Below are 19443 nucleotides of genomic sequence, written 5' to 3'. Positions count from 1 at the left end.
GGGCCACTTCCTCCGGTGCTGGGCTGCAGTGATGCTTTTAGGGGTGTGTGTGGGGGGAGGTCCCTTCATAACGCGCCCCTATCCCCCACCTGAGACAGCCTGCTGCAGAAGGTGCATATAATGGACCCGTTTGTGAAATGAAAGAGCAGAGAATGAATGAAAGAGTGAGCTCTTTGAAGGCGGTCGTCTTGTCAGGATCCCCACGGTGCCTGGCGCGTAGTAGGTGCTCAGGAAATGCTTGTTGAACAAACAAACCGAGGAGGAACCCATTTTGAACTTGCTTTTGAGAAATTAAGGCCACGGACACAGCACCGTGTGTTCTGTCCATCCCACATCCTGAGGATGTGTGCGCTGTTTCTGCTGAGGTGTAGACAGGATTTACAGGTGCGGACCCTCCATTTGGTGCCTGCCGTGGAGACCTGCTCTGCCCTGCCGAGGCCGCAGGGGACGAGAAGGGGGCCGGTGGGCAGCGGTCCTGCTCTCTGGTCCTCTCCAGTCTCTGAATCTCTCTGGGAATGGGTGATCTTTGAGATAGCACATGGAGGGGCCCCGCCTCATGCCTGGGCCCGCTGGGGCTTTCTTCTGTCAGAGCAGGGTGTGGCTAGTGAACGGCCGACGACGGGGGTGAAGGGGCCCCGTGGGATTCTCTGCAGACGCAGTTTCCAGTGGCTGCCCCTCCCCCAGAGCACGTGGGCCACGAGGCCAAGTTGTCTGGTCCAACTCCCTGCCCCACCGGAGACCCAGGTCCAGGGAGGGAAAGGGTCTTGTTTGGGTCACTTAGCAGGGGTGGAACTGCATTAGACCCCGGGCTTGTTCCGCCTTGCTGCCCCACTGCCCCTGTGGTGAGCTGGCCTGAGCGAGGCTGGGGTCAGGGGTCACACTGCCCTGCACTGATGAGGGCTGTTGGACGTGGCCTCCAGTGGCCAAGAGGTGGCTTCTTCTGTCTGCCCAGGGCTTTGGAAGGATGCAGGCCCTGCCCTGGCCTTGGGGGGAGCCTTTGGGGGAGGCGCTCTTGCTTTCCCCTCGGCCCCGTGAGTCCTCCCTCCATCCCTTGAGCTGTCACGTGGTGCCGTGGTCTGAATGTTTGTGTCCCCCTGCCTCCAGTTCATGTGTTTAATCCTAGCCCCCAAAGTGATGGTATTAGGGGGCAGAGGCTCAAGGACGCGATTAGGTCACGAGGATTAGTGCCCCCTTTTGTAAGAGACCCCAGAGCGTCCCCGCACCCCCAGTCTCTTCAGCCACAGCAGGAAGGCTGCCGTCTGGGAACGAGGCAGGGGGCCCTCACCCGACCCCACATCTGCTGGTACCTTGATCTTGGACTCTCGGCCTGTGAAACCGTGACAAATAAAAGTTTGCTGTTTGCCAGCTGCCCTGTCTGTGGTGCCGTCAGGGCGGCCCCAGTGGACTGAGACGGCTTCAGGACGGGGAGCCCCTGGGCTTTCCTTTTCATTCCAAGGCACAGTCGGCTGACCAGCCAAGTGCTCCCTGGCACCCTCTCTGACCAACGCCAGCAGACTTGGTGAGCTCCTCCTGGGCTCTACCCCATAGAAAGCTTTCACAAGAACAAACAAACGACCCCGGGTGTTCGCACAGAGGCCAGCGTGTCTGACTGGTGCTGTGGGTGCGTCCCACTGGGTGGTACCTGAAACCCCCGCCCCTGGAGGCACCAGGGTCCCGACACAGGTGCGGTGCCCAGAGGTGCCACATAAAGAGCCAGGGGACCTTCAAGGAAGGCGGGGAGCTCTGGAAGGGGGTCTGAGCCGGACGTGAAGGAGGCAGAAACATTCCCCAGTGGTACAGAGTGCGAGAGACCGTGTGAGGCAGAGGGACTGGACCGCCTGGGGTGTGAGGGAGCAGGAGACTCTTCGGGACTCAGGAGTAGCTGCAGTGGCTTGATGTGGGGTGCCCCTCAATGAGGGCAGAGAGGGTAGAGAAGGCTGCTGGCAGCAGATGAGGGTGTTTGGGGCCCCGGTGTGGGGGTCTGCTGTTTCCCCAGGAGGCAGTCCTTGGTAGGCCCCTGGGGGCCCCTGGCTGTGTGACCTTGGGTAAGTCACCTCACCTCCCTGAGCCTTAGGTTCTCATTCGTAAACTGGATGAGTTTACGTAATCCAATTTCTCATCAGATCTCGTATGAGATCTTACGTAATCTCATACGTAAACTGGATGAGCCCACAGTTCACCCCCACAGTGAGATGATGATCGTGCTGATGAGAACGTAGATGCTTGCTGCTTCATCAGGCGGTTGAAGGTTTGAAGAAGGGTCTAGTGTGAGTGTGCCTAGTATTTGGGAAGGTTGCCCTGATACCGTGTGGCCCCTCAACTCCCCAAAACCCCTAGTATCTGAAGCATACATTTTGTGATAGTTTTTCTTTAAAAAATTTTTTTTTTAATATTTATTTACTATTGAGAGACGGAGACAGAGCGTGAGTGGGGGAGGAGCAGAGAGAGAGGGAGACACAGAATCCGAAGGTGGCTCAGGCTCCCAGCTGCCAGCACAGAGCCCGACGCGGGGCTCGAACTCACACACCGCGAGAGCGTGACCTGAGCCGAAGTCGGACGCTTAACTGACTGAGCCACCCAGGCGCCCCAGTTTTGTGATAGCTTTGCAACTACTGATTGGCTTTAAGCACTTGATGGTCAATTTGTTTCTCAGACATTCTTTAAAGTGAGTCTTGTTTGGCTTCCAGGACTAGAAATCTCTGGCTCAAGTTGTTTTTTCCTTTGTAGAAATATTTGCATGGGCCACTGGCCACTTCCCTTGGGCAACTGGGTGCTCTGCGGTGTGGATCCTGCCCTTAGGAAACCACTGGGTGTCTGAAAGTTGGGGTGATGTGTGTCCACTCTCTGACTTGCCTGGACGCTGGGGCTCCTCCCCACCATGCTGGGCCTGGCTGTGCCAACTTCTCTGTGTCAGCGGAGTCTGGTCTGGGAGGAAAAAGGCTCCAAGGGCTGCCTGAGGCAGCTGGCCGAGGATCAGGAGGGAGGGGGTGCTTTGCATTTGGTTTGGGTCAGCAAATACTGACCAAAGCTTGCTCTCTGCCAGGCCTGGGGGAGGCCCTGTCCTTGAGTGCAACCATTGTGGTCTCCCAGTTTCCACTGTGGGTCGGTCTGGAAGTGTCCGTGCCAGCCTCCTGCCCTATACGTGGGCAAGTGCATTTGTAGGGGAGCCCAGGGCCCTCCCTGGCCATGACCCTGTCTGGAGGAGCGGGCCACGTGGGGTGAAAACAGATGGCCTTCCACCCTAGTCAGGGTCCCATGCAAGGTGGCTTCCCTGGGCTGGGGCAGAGGGTCATCTCCCTTTCTGGGGAGCAGACGAAACGCCTGGACCCCAGAAATAGGCCTGTCATGGTTGAAGGGCTTCCAGATCGGGGATCCTGAGCAGAGCGTGCTGAGTAGACCCCTTGCCCGATGGCTGCTGTGCCTGGGCCTCAGTTGCCACCCGCGTCCCCCGCCTCCGGCTGTGGGCGCTGGCCTTTCACACTTGGCACCGGCTCAGCTCTGGGCTTTCTGAGCAGGGATGTCAGAGTTCCAAATGGGACTTCCGCAGGGCCCTCCCCTGCCCACCAGGGTGGAGCTGGCTCACCCCTCAAGTCTGACCAGGCCTGGCTTTGGGGGCCAGGGAAGTGGGCGGGCTCTCTCTCCCCTGTGACGTGGATCCCTGCCACAGCCCAGATTTCTAAACACTCACGGGTGGGCCTAGTGGGGTTTCACTGCTCACCCGTGCTGTGTTAATAAGATGGTTTAAAAAAAAAGAAAAGAAAAGAAAAAAGACAAGAGCCCTGCCTGCGGTGGGATTTGGTGCCTTTAGAAGCAGAGGGACAGAGAAGTAAGGGGGAGCTCTTCCACAAGAAATAGACTCTCACATCTTGGGATTTGGGGAAACAGAACAGGCGAGGCTTTTTTTTTTTTTTCCTTCCTTCCTTCCTTCCCAGGCACTCCGTATTATTAAGACACTCTGTCTTATAAGGGATGCCGGATAATTAATCCTGTGGCGAGGCAATAGCAACAAACGTTAGAATATATTTAAATAATGAGGAAGCTCTTTAATGTGGACCTGTAGAATAATTGTGGGCCAGTGGCATGAAGGAGTGAGGATCCAGATTTATTGAAATGTACTCACCCCTTCAGAAGACGGGGGGTGTGTTCTTTTGTGTACATGCACACGCACACGCACGCATGCACACACACAGCGTTTAGCCAGAACCCTGCTAAGTCTTTTCCCTTTTCAGTCGAAAGGAATCAATTATGCCTTGTGGTCGCTTTCCAAAAACCACTTTTGATTGTGTGATTTTGTTTCAGTCGAGAGCTCCAATCAGCCCCTCAGAAACAAGCCGGGGAATAAACCCTCTCACCAAATATCTGGGCGTCCGTGCACATTCTCAGCAATTGAGAATATTGACAGCGATCAGAATTCCGTGGCTGTTGAAACCTCGCCTCTAATTGAACTGGGAAAGGTAAACCCAGATTCAGGGCTCTGCACGCTGTAATTGCAATAATTTAATTTAGCTATTTAACCTGTAATTCAGTGGTATTTATTAAGGAGCACGGGAGAAAATGAGGCCATTAGGAGCCAGAGATGAATACATTGAAATGAAAACGAACACTTCTAACTGCCAGTTGACCTTCGGTTTGTAGCAGTTTTTATTAGGCTGGTCACGGTAATTACCAGGACGTGAATCAGGGAGGAAAGTGAATAATTCCGTAATGAACATTTTTATTCATTATCTCGCATTTTCAGGAAGCGGAGAAGCACTGCGCAAAAGTATCGGCAACTCGCCTTTTCTGTTTGTTTTTTGAAAAATGATTGTTTGTGGACAATGGCCCCGTGCACGGCGTCATCCTGAGGAGGGAGTTGGCAGCCCGGGAGTCGGGAGAGAGGCGCACGGGTGTGTCGTCCGCGCTGGGCAAGCTCCTGGGCTGTGCCGGGGAGACTGCAGTCCAGACGCGGTGGGCATCCACCCGGCAGGGACCAGGAGAACCACATGCCTGCCGGGCCGGCCGGGGGCGCTTTTCCAAAATTAGTGATCAAATGGGAAGTTTTCTTGACGTGTGCTGACCCAGGCGTGGGGTCAGCCAGCTGTTCTTGCACCCTGTCAGGGTGAATGGTCTAGAGGTGCAGGGTTTCGGGGGCCCCGGGGATAGCTGGGAACACGTAGTGAGATGCTTCATACCCCTGGACCTGCATATGGGACGCCATCCTGAAGGTTCGCCAGGGATGTGCGGGAGAACGTGTACACGCACCTGCAGGCTCCTTGTAATGGTGGAAAGTTCTGGAAGCAAGTAGATCCCAGGAGGGAGGAGGATAGCTAGAAGGTGCAGTCTCCCGGTCGTATGGTGGGACACACAGAGCAACCAAAAATAATGACTTCACGGTGTCTCTAGCGATGTGGGAAAATGCTCCCAGTGTAACTCCAGGAGAGAAAAGCCCACACCAAAACTGTACGTGATATTTCTTTAAAACTCAGAAGACCCTGTCACGTTGATTTCAAAAGTTATGGTGACTTTTGCTGATTGGAAAGAGAAGTTTCTAGCCAGGCACCTGTGATTTCATTAGCTCCTCCTGGCACTTCCCAGAAAACCATCCAGCCCTTCGATGTGGCAGGGCTACATGAGCTGAAGACTGTGTCAGCCCAGCCGTGGGGACAGCTTCCCAAAGGGGCTCAGTACCCTTGCGCCATTGGGAGGCGCCTTTGGGAGGCGCCTTCTTTCATTGACATTATTTCCATTCTCTGCTTGTGGCTCCAAATCGGAAGTCAGGGCCTCCGTGGTGCCCAGGCCTTCCTCCTCTGGGGCTGGGGCGCATGCATCCGAAGTGGGACATCTGTTGAGTTGGTAGCCCTGGTCCCTGCATCTCCTCTTCTGCTGCTGCGCACCACATCTCTGGCTGTGGTCCTTTCCGTTCAGATAGACGTGTTAGACTCGCACTCTCTAAATGCAGCTAGAGGATCAAGTGTAGTATGTACGTGTGTGCGTGTGTGCATGTATGCATGCATCTGTGTGTATGTGTGTGCACATGTGTGTGTGCACGTGTGCGCGCATGTGTGTGCATATGTGCATGCGTGTGCATATGTGCATGTGTGTGAGCGTGTGCATGTGTGTGCATGTGTGTATGTGCCCGTGTGCCTGTGTGTGCATGCATGCATCTGTGTGTATGTGTGTGCACATGTGTATGTGTGCGCACGTGTGCATGTGTACATGTGTGTGCATATGTGCGTGCATGCATGTGTGTGCATGCATGCATCTGTGTGTACGTGTGCATCTGTGTGTGCGTGTGTGTATGTGTGCATGTGTGTGCGCATGTGTATGTGCATGTGTGCATGTGTGTGTATGTGCACGTGTGCATTGTGTGCATGCACGCATCTGTGTGTGTATGTGTGCATCTGTGTATGTGTGTGTGTGTGCATGTGTGCATGTGTGCGTGTGCATGTGTGCGTGCATGCATGCATCTGTATGTGTATGTGTGCATCTGTGTATGTGTGTGTATGTGTGCCTGTGTGTGCATGTGTGCGTGTGCATCTTGGTGTTGTCAGAGGAACCTCATTAGATACACGGATGATACCCGCTCCCCCTCAACGGGGTCTTCAAGTCCTCCCTGGAGGCTTGCTTCTTGGGGGGTGGTTGGAATTCTCTTTCCAATTTCTAATTTCCAGCTCCACTCATTTTGTTTCTTAAGTGCACTATTGGTTATTGGGGGAAGAAATACAATGACAGGTCAGCCCTGAATTCAGAGTGTCTGGACCCCCCTTTGTGTAACAACCTCGGCTGACTGGCAAGAAGGGGTGATGGGGGTTCCTGCAGGCCCCAGGGTGGTGCCTGGCACGTGCTGGGCCCTCTGCCCATGTACCTGTCTGCCTCTGGTCTCCTTCTTGCTCATCTGCCTACTGTGTCTGACCTGATACCTCCATCTGTATTCCTGTACAGGCGCCAAAGAGATGACTATTGGCAAAGGCAGTGTCGGGTACCTTCTTAGAGCACGGGCTAGGAAAGCTGGAAGGCCCGCCATTGGCTTCTGGCTCTGTATCTCGGGTCTGGGTGTACTCCCAGGTGTGAGAAGGAAGTTCCCGAGATTATGTCCATGTCTTCAGGCCAAGTTCTAGCACAGAGTAGGCTCCTGGTGAAGGTTCCTTGTTCCCCCTCCAGCTCCGAGCTTCCTATTACCATGCTCAGCATGATAATCACAACACCTCCCTAACTGCAGAGGAACCAGTGGCACCTTGGATGTGAAAACACCCGGCTTATGCCAGATGCCCATCGAAAGAGCTAACTGGGCTTTTGAGGCATCTAATATGGCTTCAGAAGCATTTGCATTTTTCAGAGTAGATGGGTGCACACGCTCTCTGCACACAGGGCTTCTGTGTCATCGTTAGGGGCCCCGAGATCCCCTTGCCATCTCTCCCTGTCCTGTGGACACAAGGTATGTCTTCTCGGCCATGGGCACATATTTCCCCAAAGTGCAGCCGAGCCCTCTGAACCTCTGAGGCTTTGGGTCTCCTGGAATCTCAGGAGCATTTGCCAGAACAGCTGCAAATGGTTCGTGGCCAGAGGGAAGGGGCCGCTATGAAGTAGGAGCCTGGAAAGGCTGTGTGCGTCCTGGGACCTTTGGCTGAGGACGCATTGATGGCCATGGTCGTTGTTGGAGGGGGCATGGGGCTGTCTCCTCGCAGAGCTGGCTGGCCCACCTGCCTTGTAGGGGAAGAGGGAAGGCCAGAGCATCTAAGCCTCCGTGTTGGGGGGATAGCTAGGGCACCCCCTCCTCATTTTCTTAAGGTTCAGAAGAGAGGGTCACGGCGCTGTGTCCCAGTAGCCACCATAGCAGAACGCGGCCTCCTCGTTCCTGTGGAGGAACTTTGGAACCTTTCCTCGTGGTTGCCTGGTTACAAGATCATCTGCCCAGAGTTCCCCAGAAGGGGCTTGGCTGGGGAGCCACAGGCAGGGGAGTCGGGGGAGAGTGGCTGCTGTTGGGAATGCAGTGAGTACATTCGATCATATCTAATTCCCATTTATGTTACGTCGGACAGCCCCACTGCCCAGCTGCCCTCTTGAAGCCTCGGACCGCTGGGGTTTTTTGATGCATGAATGAAGCCTGGGAAGTGGGCCAGGACTTGGCTCATGGGCTTCTTCATCATTTATTAGCTTCTAGTTTTAATTGTTTCCCGACTTCTTTCCAGATATTTATCTAGCAAGAATTGTCAGTCCTTGCTGCGCTGTGCAGACGCGAGGGGCGTGCGCCAACTGCAGAATGTTAACGGCTCTTCTGGGCGGCGGGCAGGCATTTCAATGGAGTCAAGCAGGTGTCGGGAAAGCAAGCTCCTACTGTGCGTTGTCAGCCGGCGCCGCGTGATGAAGGGGCCCGGATGGACCGGACGAGGCTCCTGTTACAGAGAGGCCTGCTGTCCCTGGGGAGGAGGGGGAGGCAGGTGCTGTCACACAGAGAGGTACAGTTTGTTTGGAGCGCCACCTGGGTTACAGGCCCCGGGACGTGTGGCCTCAGGCAGAGACCTCTCTGAGCCTTGGGTTCTCTGTCTGGGAGCTGAGGTGACAAGCCTAGCAAAGGTTACTGAAAACGCGGAGATACTCGGGAAGCGTCTGATTGAGGGGACGGGCAATTGTTTTGGGGGTGCTGTGTCCCAGGGAAGTGTGGTGGGGCAGGGTGAGGTCAGGACGCTGGGCTGCGGATGTGGACATGATGTATCACCTGCCTTTTTGTACTGGTCCCACCTGGGAAGCGGGTTCTGGGGGAGCTCTGCAGACGACCTGCAGGGCGTGACGGGGGCGCCACTGGCAGCTTCTCTTCCTTCCCTTCCAGAGGGAGCCCTGGGTCTGCCATGTTGGTGCCTGAGGCGGTTTGGGAAGGTTCCTGAATCAGGAACCAGGGCTTGGCTGGTGTGTGACCTTGGGAAGTCCTTTCTCCACACCGGGCGGCCTTGGTTTCCCCATCTGGTACTGGTTGGGGTTGGGGACTGGGCGACCTTGCTTGTCACCTACCCTTAGTTTCACGATTTGGGTGGCCTCAGGCAGGCGTGAGTCAATCCTCAGCCTCGGCTTCCTCGTCTTTGAACCTCAGTGAAAATCCGTACTTCGGGGACCGCCGTGGGGTGGAGAGGGGCCCTGCTGACCAGGTGCCCGAGATGCAAGTCTGTCAGCTCTCTGAGGGTCACCGTCATCAAGGGCAGTCGGCTCTGTGGCGGAGATGATGGGCTCTTGTGCCAGACTGTCCAGGCCTGGGTCTCGGCTCCTGCACTTCCCTTCGGACCCCGGGCCTCGTAAATAAACCCGTTGAGTCTTATTTTTCTCCCCCAACGAGAGAGAGATGAGCTTACTGTTGAGGCCATTTTACTGATGAGGACTGAATGAGAGGCACAGAGAAGTTGAGTGCCTCATCCATGGTCGTCAGCTAGTAACTACTGAGCCTGGACCAGAAACCCATAGTACACATGGGGCAGCACTCCTGGGGGACCAGCCTTACACCCAGGCCCCTGGCTCTGCCCCCCACTGTAGAACAGGGATCCAGAAGTCCCAGCTCCTTGGCAGGCCTGGCCCACCAGACCTGGGTGTGTTTTCTGAACCGGTGCAGGCCATGCACTGACAGCTTCCTCTGCCACTGGGGACACTCTGGGACTGGAAATGTTTGTCTTCCAGAGGGGGAGGAGTGGGGACAGGCACCCCGTGTGGCAGCCCTACCCCCAGCCCTCAGTTTCCTGATTTTGCTTCTTTCCCTGTCATGTTTAGGAGATTTATGGTGGAGACCAGATGCTTCGTGTGCAGGGACATACACGTTTGTCACAGAGTTCCCATTCCTTTGGGAACCTGTTGAATTTGCAATTTGCTCTGGGGCCGTATTGATTGGCAGAAACCATCAAAACCCGCGGTGCCCTCGTTCATGTTGACAAGCGCGGGGTCCGAGAAAGTGGCTGGATCTCGTGGCCGTAAGGCCCTGGTTTGAGGCGGCTGTAGGAAAGGGGGGAAAATAAAATCCCTCGGTTTTCAGCTTGCTTCTTGAGCGGGAGGTTAAAAAGCCCATTTTCGACTTGGGGTTTTTAAAGACCGATCCCTTCTGAGATTTGGCCCAAATGATTTGAAACAAAATGATCATAGGGTTGATTAAAAAGTGTGCCATCAATCTGTCTTTGTGGTCTGGACTGAAGCCTCTTGTTAACAGTGGAGTTTGTAAATGTTGTGTGTTTGACCATTGTTTCTTCTCTCAGTTATGCTTCTTATCCTAGATTTGGGTGTACACACTTATTTCTTAGAAGGGAAGCTTTTTTTTTTTTTTTTTTTTTTTTTTTTTTTGCAGAAGGGAGCGGTGAAGTGGTTGGGGGAGTTCAGCCGTCTGCGGGCAGAAGCTGAGTTCTCTAGCATGTTCTGCCCAGCCGATGGTTATTATTCCCCCAGAAAATAATGTCCTTTTTTTTTTTTCTTTTCCAACTTGCTTTTAACATTCTGCCCTTGGCATCTGTTCTAGGCATTGTGGACGAACCGTAGACTGTGTTCTGACAATGGGTTAAAGCAAGCACTTATTGAAAAGCATTCTCTACTTAATTACATTTCCTTCTTCTGGAAGCTATTTTAATTTTTTTTTTTTTATAATCACATGTTAATTGTGTATTAGCGGGGCCTTTCTGATTAGTTGAAAACATAATGAAACCTTTGTAAACAACACAGAGAGAAAGAAAGAAGGAACGTGTGAAGCACAGGCAGTGCTGAGAGGCCAGAATGACTACATTTCTTGATTCCGGGGAGGGGTGGAAATTGTACCTGGATGTCCCTTTTTTGAGTGATGACCCCCGCTGCCCCAACCCCTCGGTTGGGGGACGGGTGCGGGATCATGGCTACTACCGATCAGTGAAGGGAGGAGGGGTAGCTTCCTGAGGGGTCCTGCTCTTCCTGCCTCCGAGCTCTGTCCTGCTGCCATTCATTCATTCCCTTACTCATTCATTTCCTTTGCTCATTCATTCATTCATTCATTCACTCATTCACATTCTTAGCAGTAGCTTCCTCTGCTGAGCACCGATCAGGGGCAGGGTTCTTTACACGCATGCTGTAGACCCGCGTACAGGGGTTCATGCCACTTGGGGAGAGGGGAGCTTAGCTCACACTTGAGTTCACTCATTCACGTTCAGCCGAGCCTAGAAGCCGGAGAACTGGATCTGTCAGGCCCAGGGACCCACATCCCCCAGTGCGGTTCTGAAGTCCTCGTGCCCCTTCCTGCACAAACTTCAGCAGGCTCGGAGACAACCTGGTACCTGTCTAGAGGGCAGATGGGTAGGAGGAGCCGGCTGGGCTGGGCCTCTGCCCGTGTGTGTGTGTGTGTGTGTGTGTGTGTGTGTGGTGGGGAGCAGGGGGCGCACGAAAAGGAAGCGTGCACCCGTCCCCAGAATGTGGCAGCATTGTTTCGTTTTCCACCTTTTGACATCTTTATTGAAAGCCCCAGCCCCCGTTTCCAGCCCCTATTGTGGTGGGAGGGGCCCCGAAAGCCCTGCTCTGTTCCCCATTTGGAGGGCTGGGCTTACAGGGGTTTTGCAGTTCCCAGGCTGTTATTAGGGAAGCGTGGCCGGGGCGTTTGAAATGCAAGCGCTACTGTGAGCGAGCGCCAGGTTCACCGTGCGCGCTCCAAGGAAACGCGGCCAAGGCAGTGTTGTGAACAGCCGCCAAGCAAAACACACGCATGCCGTCCAGCGGAGCCAGCTCACTTCTGCAAACAGAGGAAAAATTGACTTTCTGATTTGGAGTGTTTCTGCAACTAAGAAGAACCACTCGAGTGATTGTTCTAAAAATATTCTGGAGGCAGCACGTTCTCGAAGGCCTCGGGATTCTGAGCGGTCCTTAATTGTACTTTTTATGTAATCTCTCTGGATCGTGGTTTTTAAAAAAAGGAATTTGCTTAAGCCCGTGCGGTCATCTTCCTGCCCCCCCAACCCAGCCGCTCATGTCCCCCCCGCCCCCCCCCCCCCAAGTATTGCTGCAGCGTGAAAGAGTGCCATACACAGCAGAAATTGTATTTTTATCTCTTTGACTTCAGGAAGTATATTTGGGTTTTCATCTCCTGCAGCCGCTGTCGCAGGGCTCACATCTGAGCAGCCGAATCTAGGGCAGCCCCTCACGTCCCTGCTCTGGTGGCCGAGCCCAGTTCTGGAGGGAGGCGTCCCCCAGGCGAAAGGGCTTCTCGAGGAGAGCTGGGGCGAGGGGGTGCCGGCACCTTTGACGCCCCTGCTCCCGCTGCCCGTTCAGCCTGGCATCCCCCTTCACGAGGCACAGAGCTCCCTGGGAGCCCCGGACCCGCCATTCCCGGCGACTGTGGGATTCAGATGATTTCTGCAATAATGAAGCTGACTGGGTTGCCACCAGCTCCTTGACTGCCAAAAAAGTAAACGATGTCGGCCCCTCCTCCTTCTCTCTGATTCTCTGTTTTCTCTCCACCCTCTCTCCCCACCCCTCCTCGCTCTCTGCCTTTACCCCGACTCCCCACTTCTCCCTGGCTGTCTGTTTTGCAAGTTCAGCCCACAGCGCCTACAAGGCTGGAGGATTTCTTGTCGTTGGGTGTTGAACAGCATCCCTGCCTTGACCCAGTGCCAGTGACACCCTCACCTCCCCCAGTCGTGGCAATCAGAAATGTCTCAAGACATCGCCAGTCCTCACTGGAGGGTTTTTTTGTTTGTTTGTTTTTTGTTTCTTTTTTTTTGTCCCAAACTCTCAAGCAGAAAAAGGCCTGGGGATTATTAGGACCTATTTTTAGGTTTACAAATAAGCAATAACAGGGTGGGAGCAAAGGCCTTGGAAATGGAGAATGAGTCCCACTTGAATTTCACCCCCCAGAGTGAGTTCTTAAAAAAAGAAGTCGCTGGATGCTCCCGGTTTGAGGGATGGCCCCGGTGTGGCCGATGAGGGGCGGTGAGCTGTCCCTTCACAGCTTTGTTTGCAGGGGTTACAATGACCAGAGTCTGTGCCTTCACGTAATCAAGCTGTTTCCTCTAAAACGTCTCCTGTGCTGAGCTTATCAGACAGCTTTGCTAGTATTAGGTAACTGATCACCGTATTAGTGAAGCGACAATCGAGAGGAACTTGCCAGTGGTTTTGGCATCATCTGCCAGGACTTGCTCTGTACAATTGCCCTCCCTCCCTTCTTCTTTCCTTCTCTGCCTCCTTTCCTCCCTCTCTCTCTTCACTTCCCCCCTTCCCTTAGAGATTTTTGCCCCCGTGGTAGGAATCAGACGTTGCCTGCTCACTGGCAAGCACCTCATTTTGACGACACAGGCCGTTCCCCGTTTGCAGGAATCCCGTTCTGTGGCCTTAAACGCTGACTCATTACTGGGGCAGCCAGGAGGGGTCAGGTGCCAGGTCATTTCGCCCATCGGCAGACTCATCTTCGAGGGATCTGGAAGTGGGTGGTCTCGTGCCGGCCTTCCTTGGGGCGGTGTGTGGCCAAGGATGCGTGTGACCGCGAGAGAGCGATTTCCTGGGCTCAGCCAAAACCCATGCTTCCGCCGGCTTCTCTCCGCCAGCTGGCCACCAGAGCCAGCCTGGAGGTGCGAGAGCCATTTGGAATCACAGGACTCCATCTCCCCTGAGGCCTGGGCTTCTCGGCTTCGGGTTCTCCAGTGCAGACCGGACAGCACCACCCTGGGGGCCTCCTGGCCCCAGATTGTACAGTCGGTTTGGGCTGCTGGTCCCCTGCGTGCCCCCCTTGCTCCGCCCACCCCCTGTGTCACTAGCACGGCCCCCTGCCCCTTGGCATTGCTGTCGCTTTCATGTGCCCTTTGGGGGGGGGCAGCGCTACGAGAACCAGCTGGCACCTGCTGGGTGTGCCACCGGCAGGAGCCACATCTCGCCCAGCCCCCGAACCGTGGTTGGCTCTGGCCATTGGGCCTGCCCAGCCACCACGCTGAGGCAGCCGGTGTTTCCAGAGGGGCCATGTTGTAAGCGTGCCCGTCATTCTCTCCCCTTCGCAGGTGTGCGTGCGCGCGTGTGTGAGAACCCGTGTGTCTGGGAGGTGGAAGGGTTCGGGCTGTCTTTTCCATAACCTCCGAGGCACTTGCTACATCTCTGAACCCTCTGATTTTCTGGCGGCACCGGGCAGCTCGGCTGCGCGTGGAGCGCCCCGCACTGTGGACGCGGTGCGGCGCCTGGCGAGGATGACCATCTCCCCGGCTGCCGGCGGGGCTGGAGGAAGCTGGCACCGTGGCGGAGGCGAAGCTCTGCAGAAGTGCCGCGGGTTTTTCATATGGAAATGTGAAATAATGGGGTGATTAAATAGAGCTGTATATTAAAGTACATCTGACATTAGAATTACCATAATGTGCTGTAGCCTTAGGCTGAGTACTTTATTTGCCATCTGCGTCGGCCCAAAATCCCCCGGGGAAGCGCTAAAATATTCTGAATAAACTCAGCCCGAGTTCTTATTGAGAGTAAAATACCATTTGTGGCACGTCGTATTGATTCGTCTTAATTGTGGTGCAGAAAAGAACATTCACTCGCTGATGACTTTTGTGCTCGGTGACAAGCTGGCTGGAGTAACTCAAACACTGCAGTTGGTTAACCTGGACGGGGCCAGGCGGGCACCTCGGCCCCAGCCAGGGTGCGGCGGTGCCCCCCCCCCCCCCCAGGGGACGCGCCACAGCTGGGGCTCCCCGCCAGCCCCACCGCGCTGTTCTCCAGGGAGGGTGCCCAGGAGATGGGTGCCCCATTCGGGGGGCAGGGGAGGTTCCCGCGCTGCCTGCGGGCCCCTCGCTGTGCCTGGCCTTGCCCCTGCACCCGGGGGGAAGCGCTGACCGGCTGCGGAAGGACGATGTTGTGGCCCGTTGTCCTCAAGGGGCCATGGCTTCCGTCTCAGCCTGTGGTCGGAGAGGCGTACTGTGCATATTGAAGAAAGCAAAACTAAAAGAAGAGAAGGAGAAGGGGAGGAACCCACCCACCCAGGCAAACCCAAGCGTGGCTGGTTGCCGGTTAGTGGCGGTGGGACCGGGTAACCGTCCCTGCAGCCCTTTGGAAGGGGTGGGGGGAGGGAGGGCGGCACAGTAAAGACAGATGACTGGTTGGTGGGAAAACACTTGGTGATCCAGACAGCGCTCCCCCATTCGCGCGGTCCAGTTTTTATCCTATAATTGCCTATCATTATACACAATTTAAATATTCAAACATTCTCCACAAACCTTGGGCTAGCGTGTTTTTATTACAAATTCAGAACAAGGGAATAACCTTTAACTTCAGAGACAAATGAGACAAATTTACAAGTGCATGTCTGCTGTTTTCTTGTGTTTTATCAATCCCCGTGGACCGGAACACTTTTGCTATAACGCCACTCTGAACAATATACATATATTACTACTTGTTTGTAGTGTGTCGGTAATGAGTCCCCTCTGCATTCGCTAACCTATATAACTCGGCGTCGAGGCTCTCCATAACGTCAATTATCTCCTCGGAGCTAAACGTACACTCCATTAAAACGAGATTTACTGCCCCTGCAATACTTCTTGGGGTGGAATGCGGAGATTTTTGTGGATTTAAGGAAAGGAAGGAAGCCTTATTCCTGCCTGGTGAAGGAAGTCATGAATAATGGAGAAGAGAGACTTCCTGTGTCAGCCAGAACGCGTGCGTGAGGCACCACGAGGTGTGCCCACGTCTGCTCACAACGGCTCTCAACACACACCCGCGGCGTGTGCCTTGATTTTTTTTTTTTTCTTACCTGTTCGTTTCTTAATTCACTCTTTATTTTTCCATTAAATGATAAGGAGGATTTGCACCATGCTTCTTCCTCTTCACATCCTCTGCTAAGTTCCTGTCCCCAGAGTGCTGGAATCCTTTCAGAAAAGCTCGTATTTGGGGGAGGGGGGGGCCAGACCACCAAAATATGTTTATCTGTCGGCCCACCACATCCCACTGTTGTAGGTCCTTTTCAGAGAAGTCTGCAGAAAGATTTCAAGGGAATCTGACGACGCGTTCGTCTATTTTGGGGAAGACATACTATTTCCAGCTGATTTGAGCGCCTTATGCAAAGGGGGGGGGGTTCTATAAAGATGATCTTGAGGAATGTGCCGTAGTTTTTTGACGGTGCTGTAAGTGAGTTGCCACGTCTCAGATCACTCTGTGTGTCCTGCTTCTGGCTCCTCCATCTGACTAGCACACAGTGCTGTTCTCACCCTTCCCCGAGATGCCCCCGCGGTCAGCAGTATTGCTTTGTCTCGGGGCTTGGGTGGCTGTTTCCTGAGCCTGAAGTGCACACCTGGTCTGACCACAGAATCGAGCAGTTGAAATCGAGACTGGGGGGGGGGGAATCTGGGGTGCGTGGTGTCAGCAGCTGTAGTTGAGTTCTGATACTTTGTTCCGCTGAGAACGTGGCCCGCCCTGTTCCTGAGGCTGGCTTTACATCTTATGGTTTCATAGTCGGGGAAGGGGGGATCTGGTCTCAGAAAGAGCCATCTAAGGGGTTCTCCTGTGTCCTTTGGCTGTACTGTCATTTTGCTGTATGCAACAGTTTCTGACTCGAGTAGGCCTTGAGTGTGGGTTTAGAAATCTTCATATTAAAAAAATATATATATCAAAGCTTTCACCGTGATGGAATTTCTAGCAATGGAATTTGTGCTGTAGCCAGCTCAGTTTCTTTGTGGGTTTTCAGAGCCTCCTCAGATTGATCCAAAACCACATTTTCAGTCCCGTATCCTTTTCCTCGCCTCTGTGAGTCTGGGGTCCCACGACCCTTTGTGCATGCCGTTTCCTCTGCCTGGCACCCCCTTTCTCTCCTTTCTCTGCAAGACAGACTCATTTTTCCTTCAGAATTCAGCTCTAGGACCTCCCCCTCTGAGAGGTCTTCCTGATCCCCCCACACTGCCAATCTCTCCCTCCTCTGGGTCCCGTGCCACATGTCACACCGTAGACCTCGTGGCCCGAAGCCTTACTAGAAACGTGTGGCATTATTAGCTCTTGAACTCAACTGTGGGCTCCATGCGGGCAGATGTGCATTTCTGTGTCCCTTCACTCAGCACGGGGCCTGGCATGCGGCAGATGGGTCCTGCATTTGTAGAGCAAAGGGAGGAGGGGGGAGGGGCATATGGCTAAATGATATTGAAGACCTCCTTTCATCCCCAGCCCCCTACCTGTGGCTTCCTGGAAGGGAGGGGTCACTGCCGGTCCCTCTGAATAGTGCCTGCCAGGTTGGCATCTGGTGCATGATGGCCGAATGGAGAATGAATGAATGAATGAATGAATAAGAAGGGCATGTCTCTAGAGCATTTGGGGCACAGTTAGATTTCCTTGGGTTCACTAACTTCCCAGGTGTGCCTCTTTTGCTGGAAGCAAGATTCAGTAGTGTTTTTGTGCACGACCAGCTGTCTAGGGGAACGATAGAGGCTGTGGGGGAGGCTGGAGGCCCAGTCACCCAGCCCCGAGTTAACTCCAGGCATATGAAGCGCACAGCTTACCTGGGCTGCAAGGACGCCGGCAGGGTCGGCGGACTGTCCCCCAACACTGCGAGGCTGCGTGAAGTTTTCCCACCCGTGTAAGGTCTCCGTTCTCAGCCAGGGTACGCGTGCTGTCTTCTGCATGAAGCCCGCAGCTTGCTGGTGTTCACCAGCAGGTAGAGTGGTTTGCGTGCCTGCTCCGGGTCCCTCCCCGGGGCCGGTGATGGTGGCCTTTGTGGTTCCATGGACGGGGCAGCCAGGTGCGTGTCTGGACGCAGCACAGGCCCTGGGCTCAGACCCTGTGTGGATCTGGGGTCTGTGAACCATAAGCCGTGTGAACTCACCTGTGATGAGACTTAGTTTCTTTTTTACACAAAGTCTGGATTAAAACCCACTTTCCAAAGTTGCCGTGAGCATCTGCCTAAGAGCACAAGTCCAACACTGGCAGGTGCAGATCGCAGGCAAGTTGAACACTCCAAGGTCAAGGACAGATTATGATAGTACGAGTGATCAGTATCGGGTAGTATTCCCTGGATGCTGTGGGAACATACTGGCGGCGGGGGGGTGGGGTGGGGGTGTGCTGGCTCTCACAAGACGTTTTGCAGGTAGAGAAGCAAAGGCAAGTATTCTGGGCACAGGGAAGGGCGGGTGCAAGCTGGCGTGCAAACACGAGGACTAAATGGGGCCTTGCAGACGAGAGCCCCACAGCGCAGGCTCTGAACCCAAATGCAGCCGAGCCCAAATATTCTCCCCTCTTCCGGCACCACGGCTGCCTACGGAGCAGTGCTCGTACTTTTCATCAAATGACTGAGAGGGGGCATCAGGTGTTCCGTGAGCTCTGGCCGCCTGGGAAGAGTCCCTGGTGGATAAAGGGTGCCCGGCTCCTGTCTGTGCAGTGAATGAATGAAGAGCCCGTGTGGCCTTTGCCCTCAGCAGGACACCCACTACTGCCTACTGAATTCAGCCCCGTCTCACCGGGCTCCCCACTTACTGGGCTTCCGTGGCCTGGGATCCACAGATCCCAGACAGTGGCACGCTTTACGTGGTGATGAGGGTCGAGAGGATTCCGAGGCCTGGAGGGAGAGCGCAGGGATAGAGCGGCCGTGTCTGCCACAGGCACTGGCGGAGGGCGTGGGCTCCGCTAACCGAGCCAGCCGAGGCTGGCTGAGCACCAGGGAGATCGTACAGGATAGTGTATGGCTGTTATCACCACCACCAGGACCGAGAAAGTGCATCTGTTCCCCCATCAGCGTGACTTCACAGAGTTACCGCGGTGCCAGCCCAAAGCAGCACATCTCCACTTTTGAGTTAGCACACGGGCTGGAATGAAAGGTCAGGCAACCAAGGCATAGCCTCCCCATTACCATGTCCAAGTGCCTGGGCCAGGGCCGAGGTCTGTACATTCTCTCCCTTGACCAGGCTTTTATCAGTCAGCACGTAGCTCAAGAGCACGCCGTGGGGCTGACCGCCTTCTTTCTCCCAGCCCTCCGTGTCCTCATCTGTGACACGGTGCCTGGGACACCATGTCCTTAGTCGGGGGTTGTTTGGAGCCTCGGCTGAGGTCCCGTTCTAGTCAGCTGCGGCAGGCTCGTGTAAGGATTTAATGGCGGTTAAGTTACTGCTGCCATTATGCCCGTCGCCGTACCTTCCTGCTCCAAGAGGGCTGAGGTTTGACAGAGCACGTTCAGAACGAGCAGGGGTGGTTGTAGATTTTGTAGATGGCCATGCTCAGAAATAATACAGACGGCAAAACCCACGAAAACCGCTGGGGTGGCCAGCTGACATTTTCTCTCTGGGATCATGGAAGGGGAGACCGACCGTATTTAAACTAAGAAGGGGTCTGCACATTGGAGGGATAATAGTGATGATAATTATGATCATTTTGGAACTGTGGGGACGGTATTGTTAGCAGTCACAGACACTGGAGGAGGACTGGGTGATTGGCTGGTGACCCAAGTGCACCCTGATGTCCAGAGACGGGAAGGGCCTGCTGTAGGAAGACCCTGAGATCCAGCATCCTGCCCCTGCATCTGGGTCCTGGGTCCTGTTCCCC

General features: G+C 54.6%; 1 protein-coding gene across 6 annotated transcripts in view; it reads left to right on the top strand.

Moving 5' to 3' along the window:
* The window catches only part of BCL11B (BCL11 transcription factor B), a 98250-nt gene that overhangs the window by 66131 nt on the left and 12676 nt on the right, over window positions 1-19443 (top strand). The window contains exon 1 of one of the 6 annotated variants that reach the window (XM_058740259.1): window positions 6482-7969. The exons of the other annotated variants lie outside the window; for them this stretch is intronic. Coding sequence (XP_058596242.1) covers window positions 7618-7969 — 352 coding nt within the window. The 5' untranslated portion in view covers window positions 6482-7617. Of the gene's footprint in view, window positions 1-6481; window positions 7970-19443 lie in introns of those variants that run through there. 6 annotated transcript variants of the gene reach the window in all.

The sequence above is a fragment of the Neofelis nebulosa genome, chromosome 7 (genome assembly GCF_028018385.1).
Source record: "Neofelis nebulosa isolate mNeoNeb1 chromosome 7, mNeoNeb1.pri, whole genome shotgun sequence".
NCBI lineage: Eukaryota > Metazoa > Chordata > Mammalia > Carnivora > Felidae > Neofelis > Neofelis nebulosa.
This window is presented reverse-complemented; position numbering and strand designations above follow the sequence as displayed.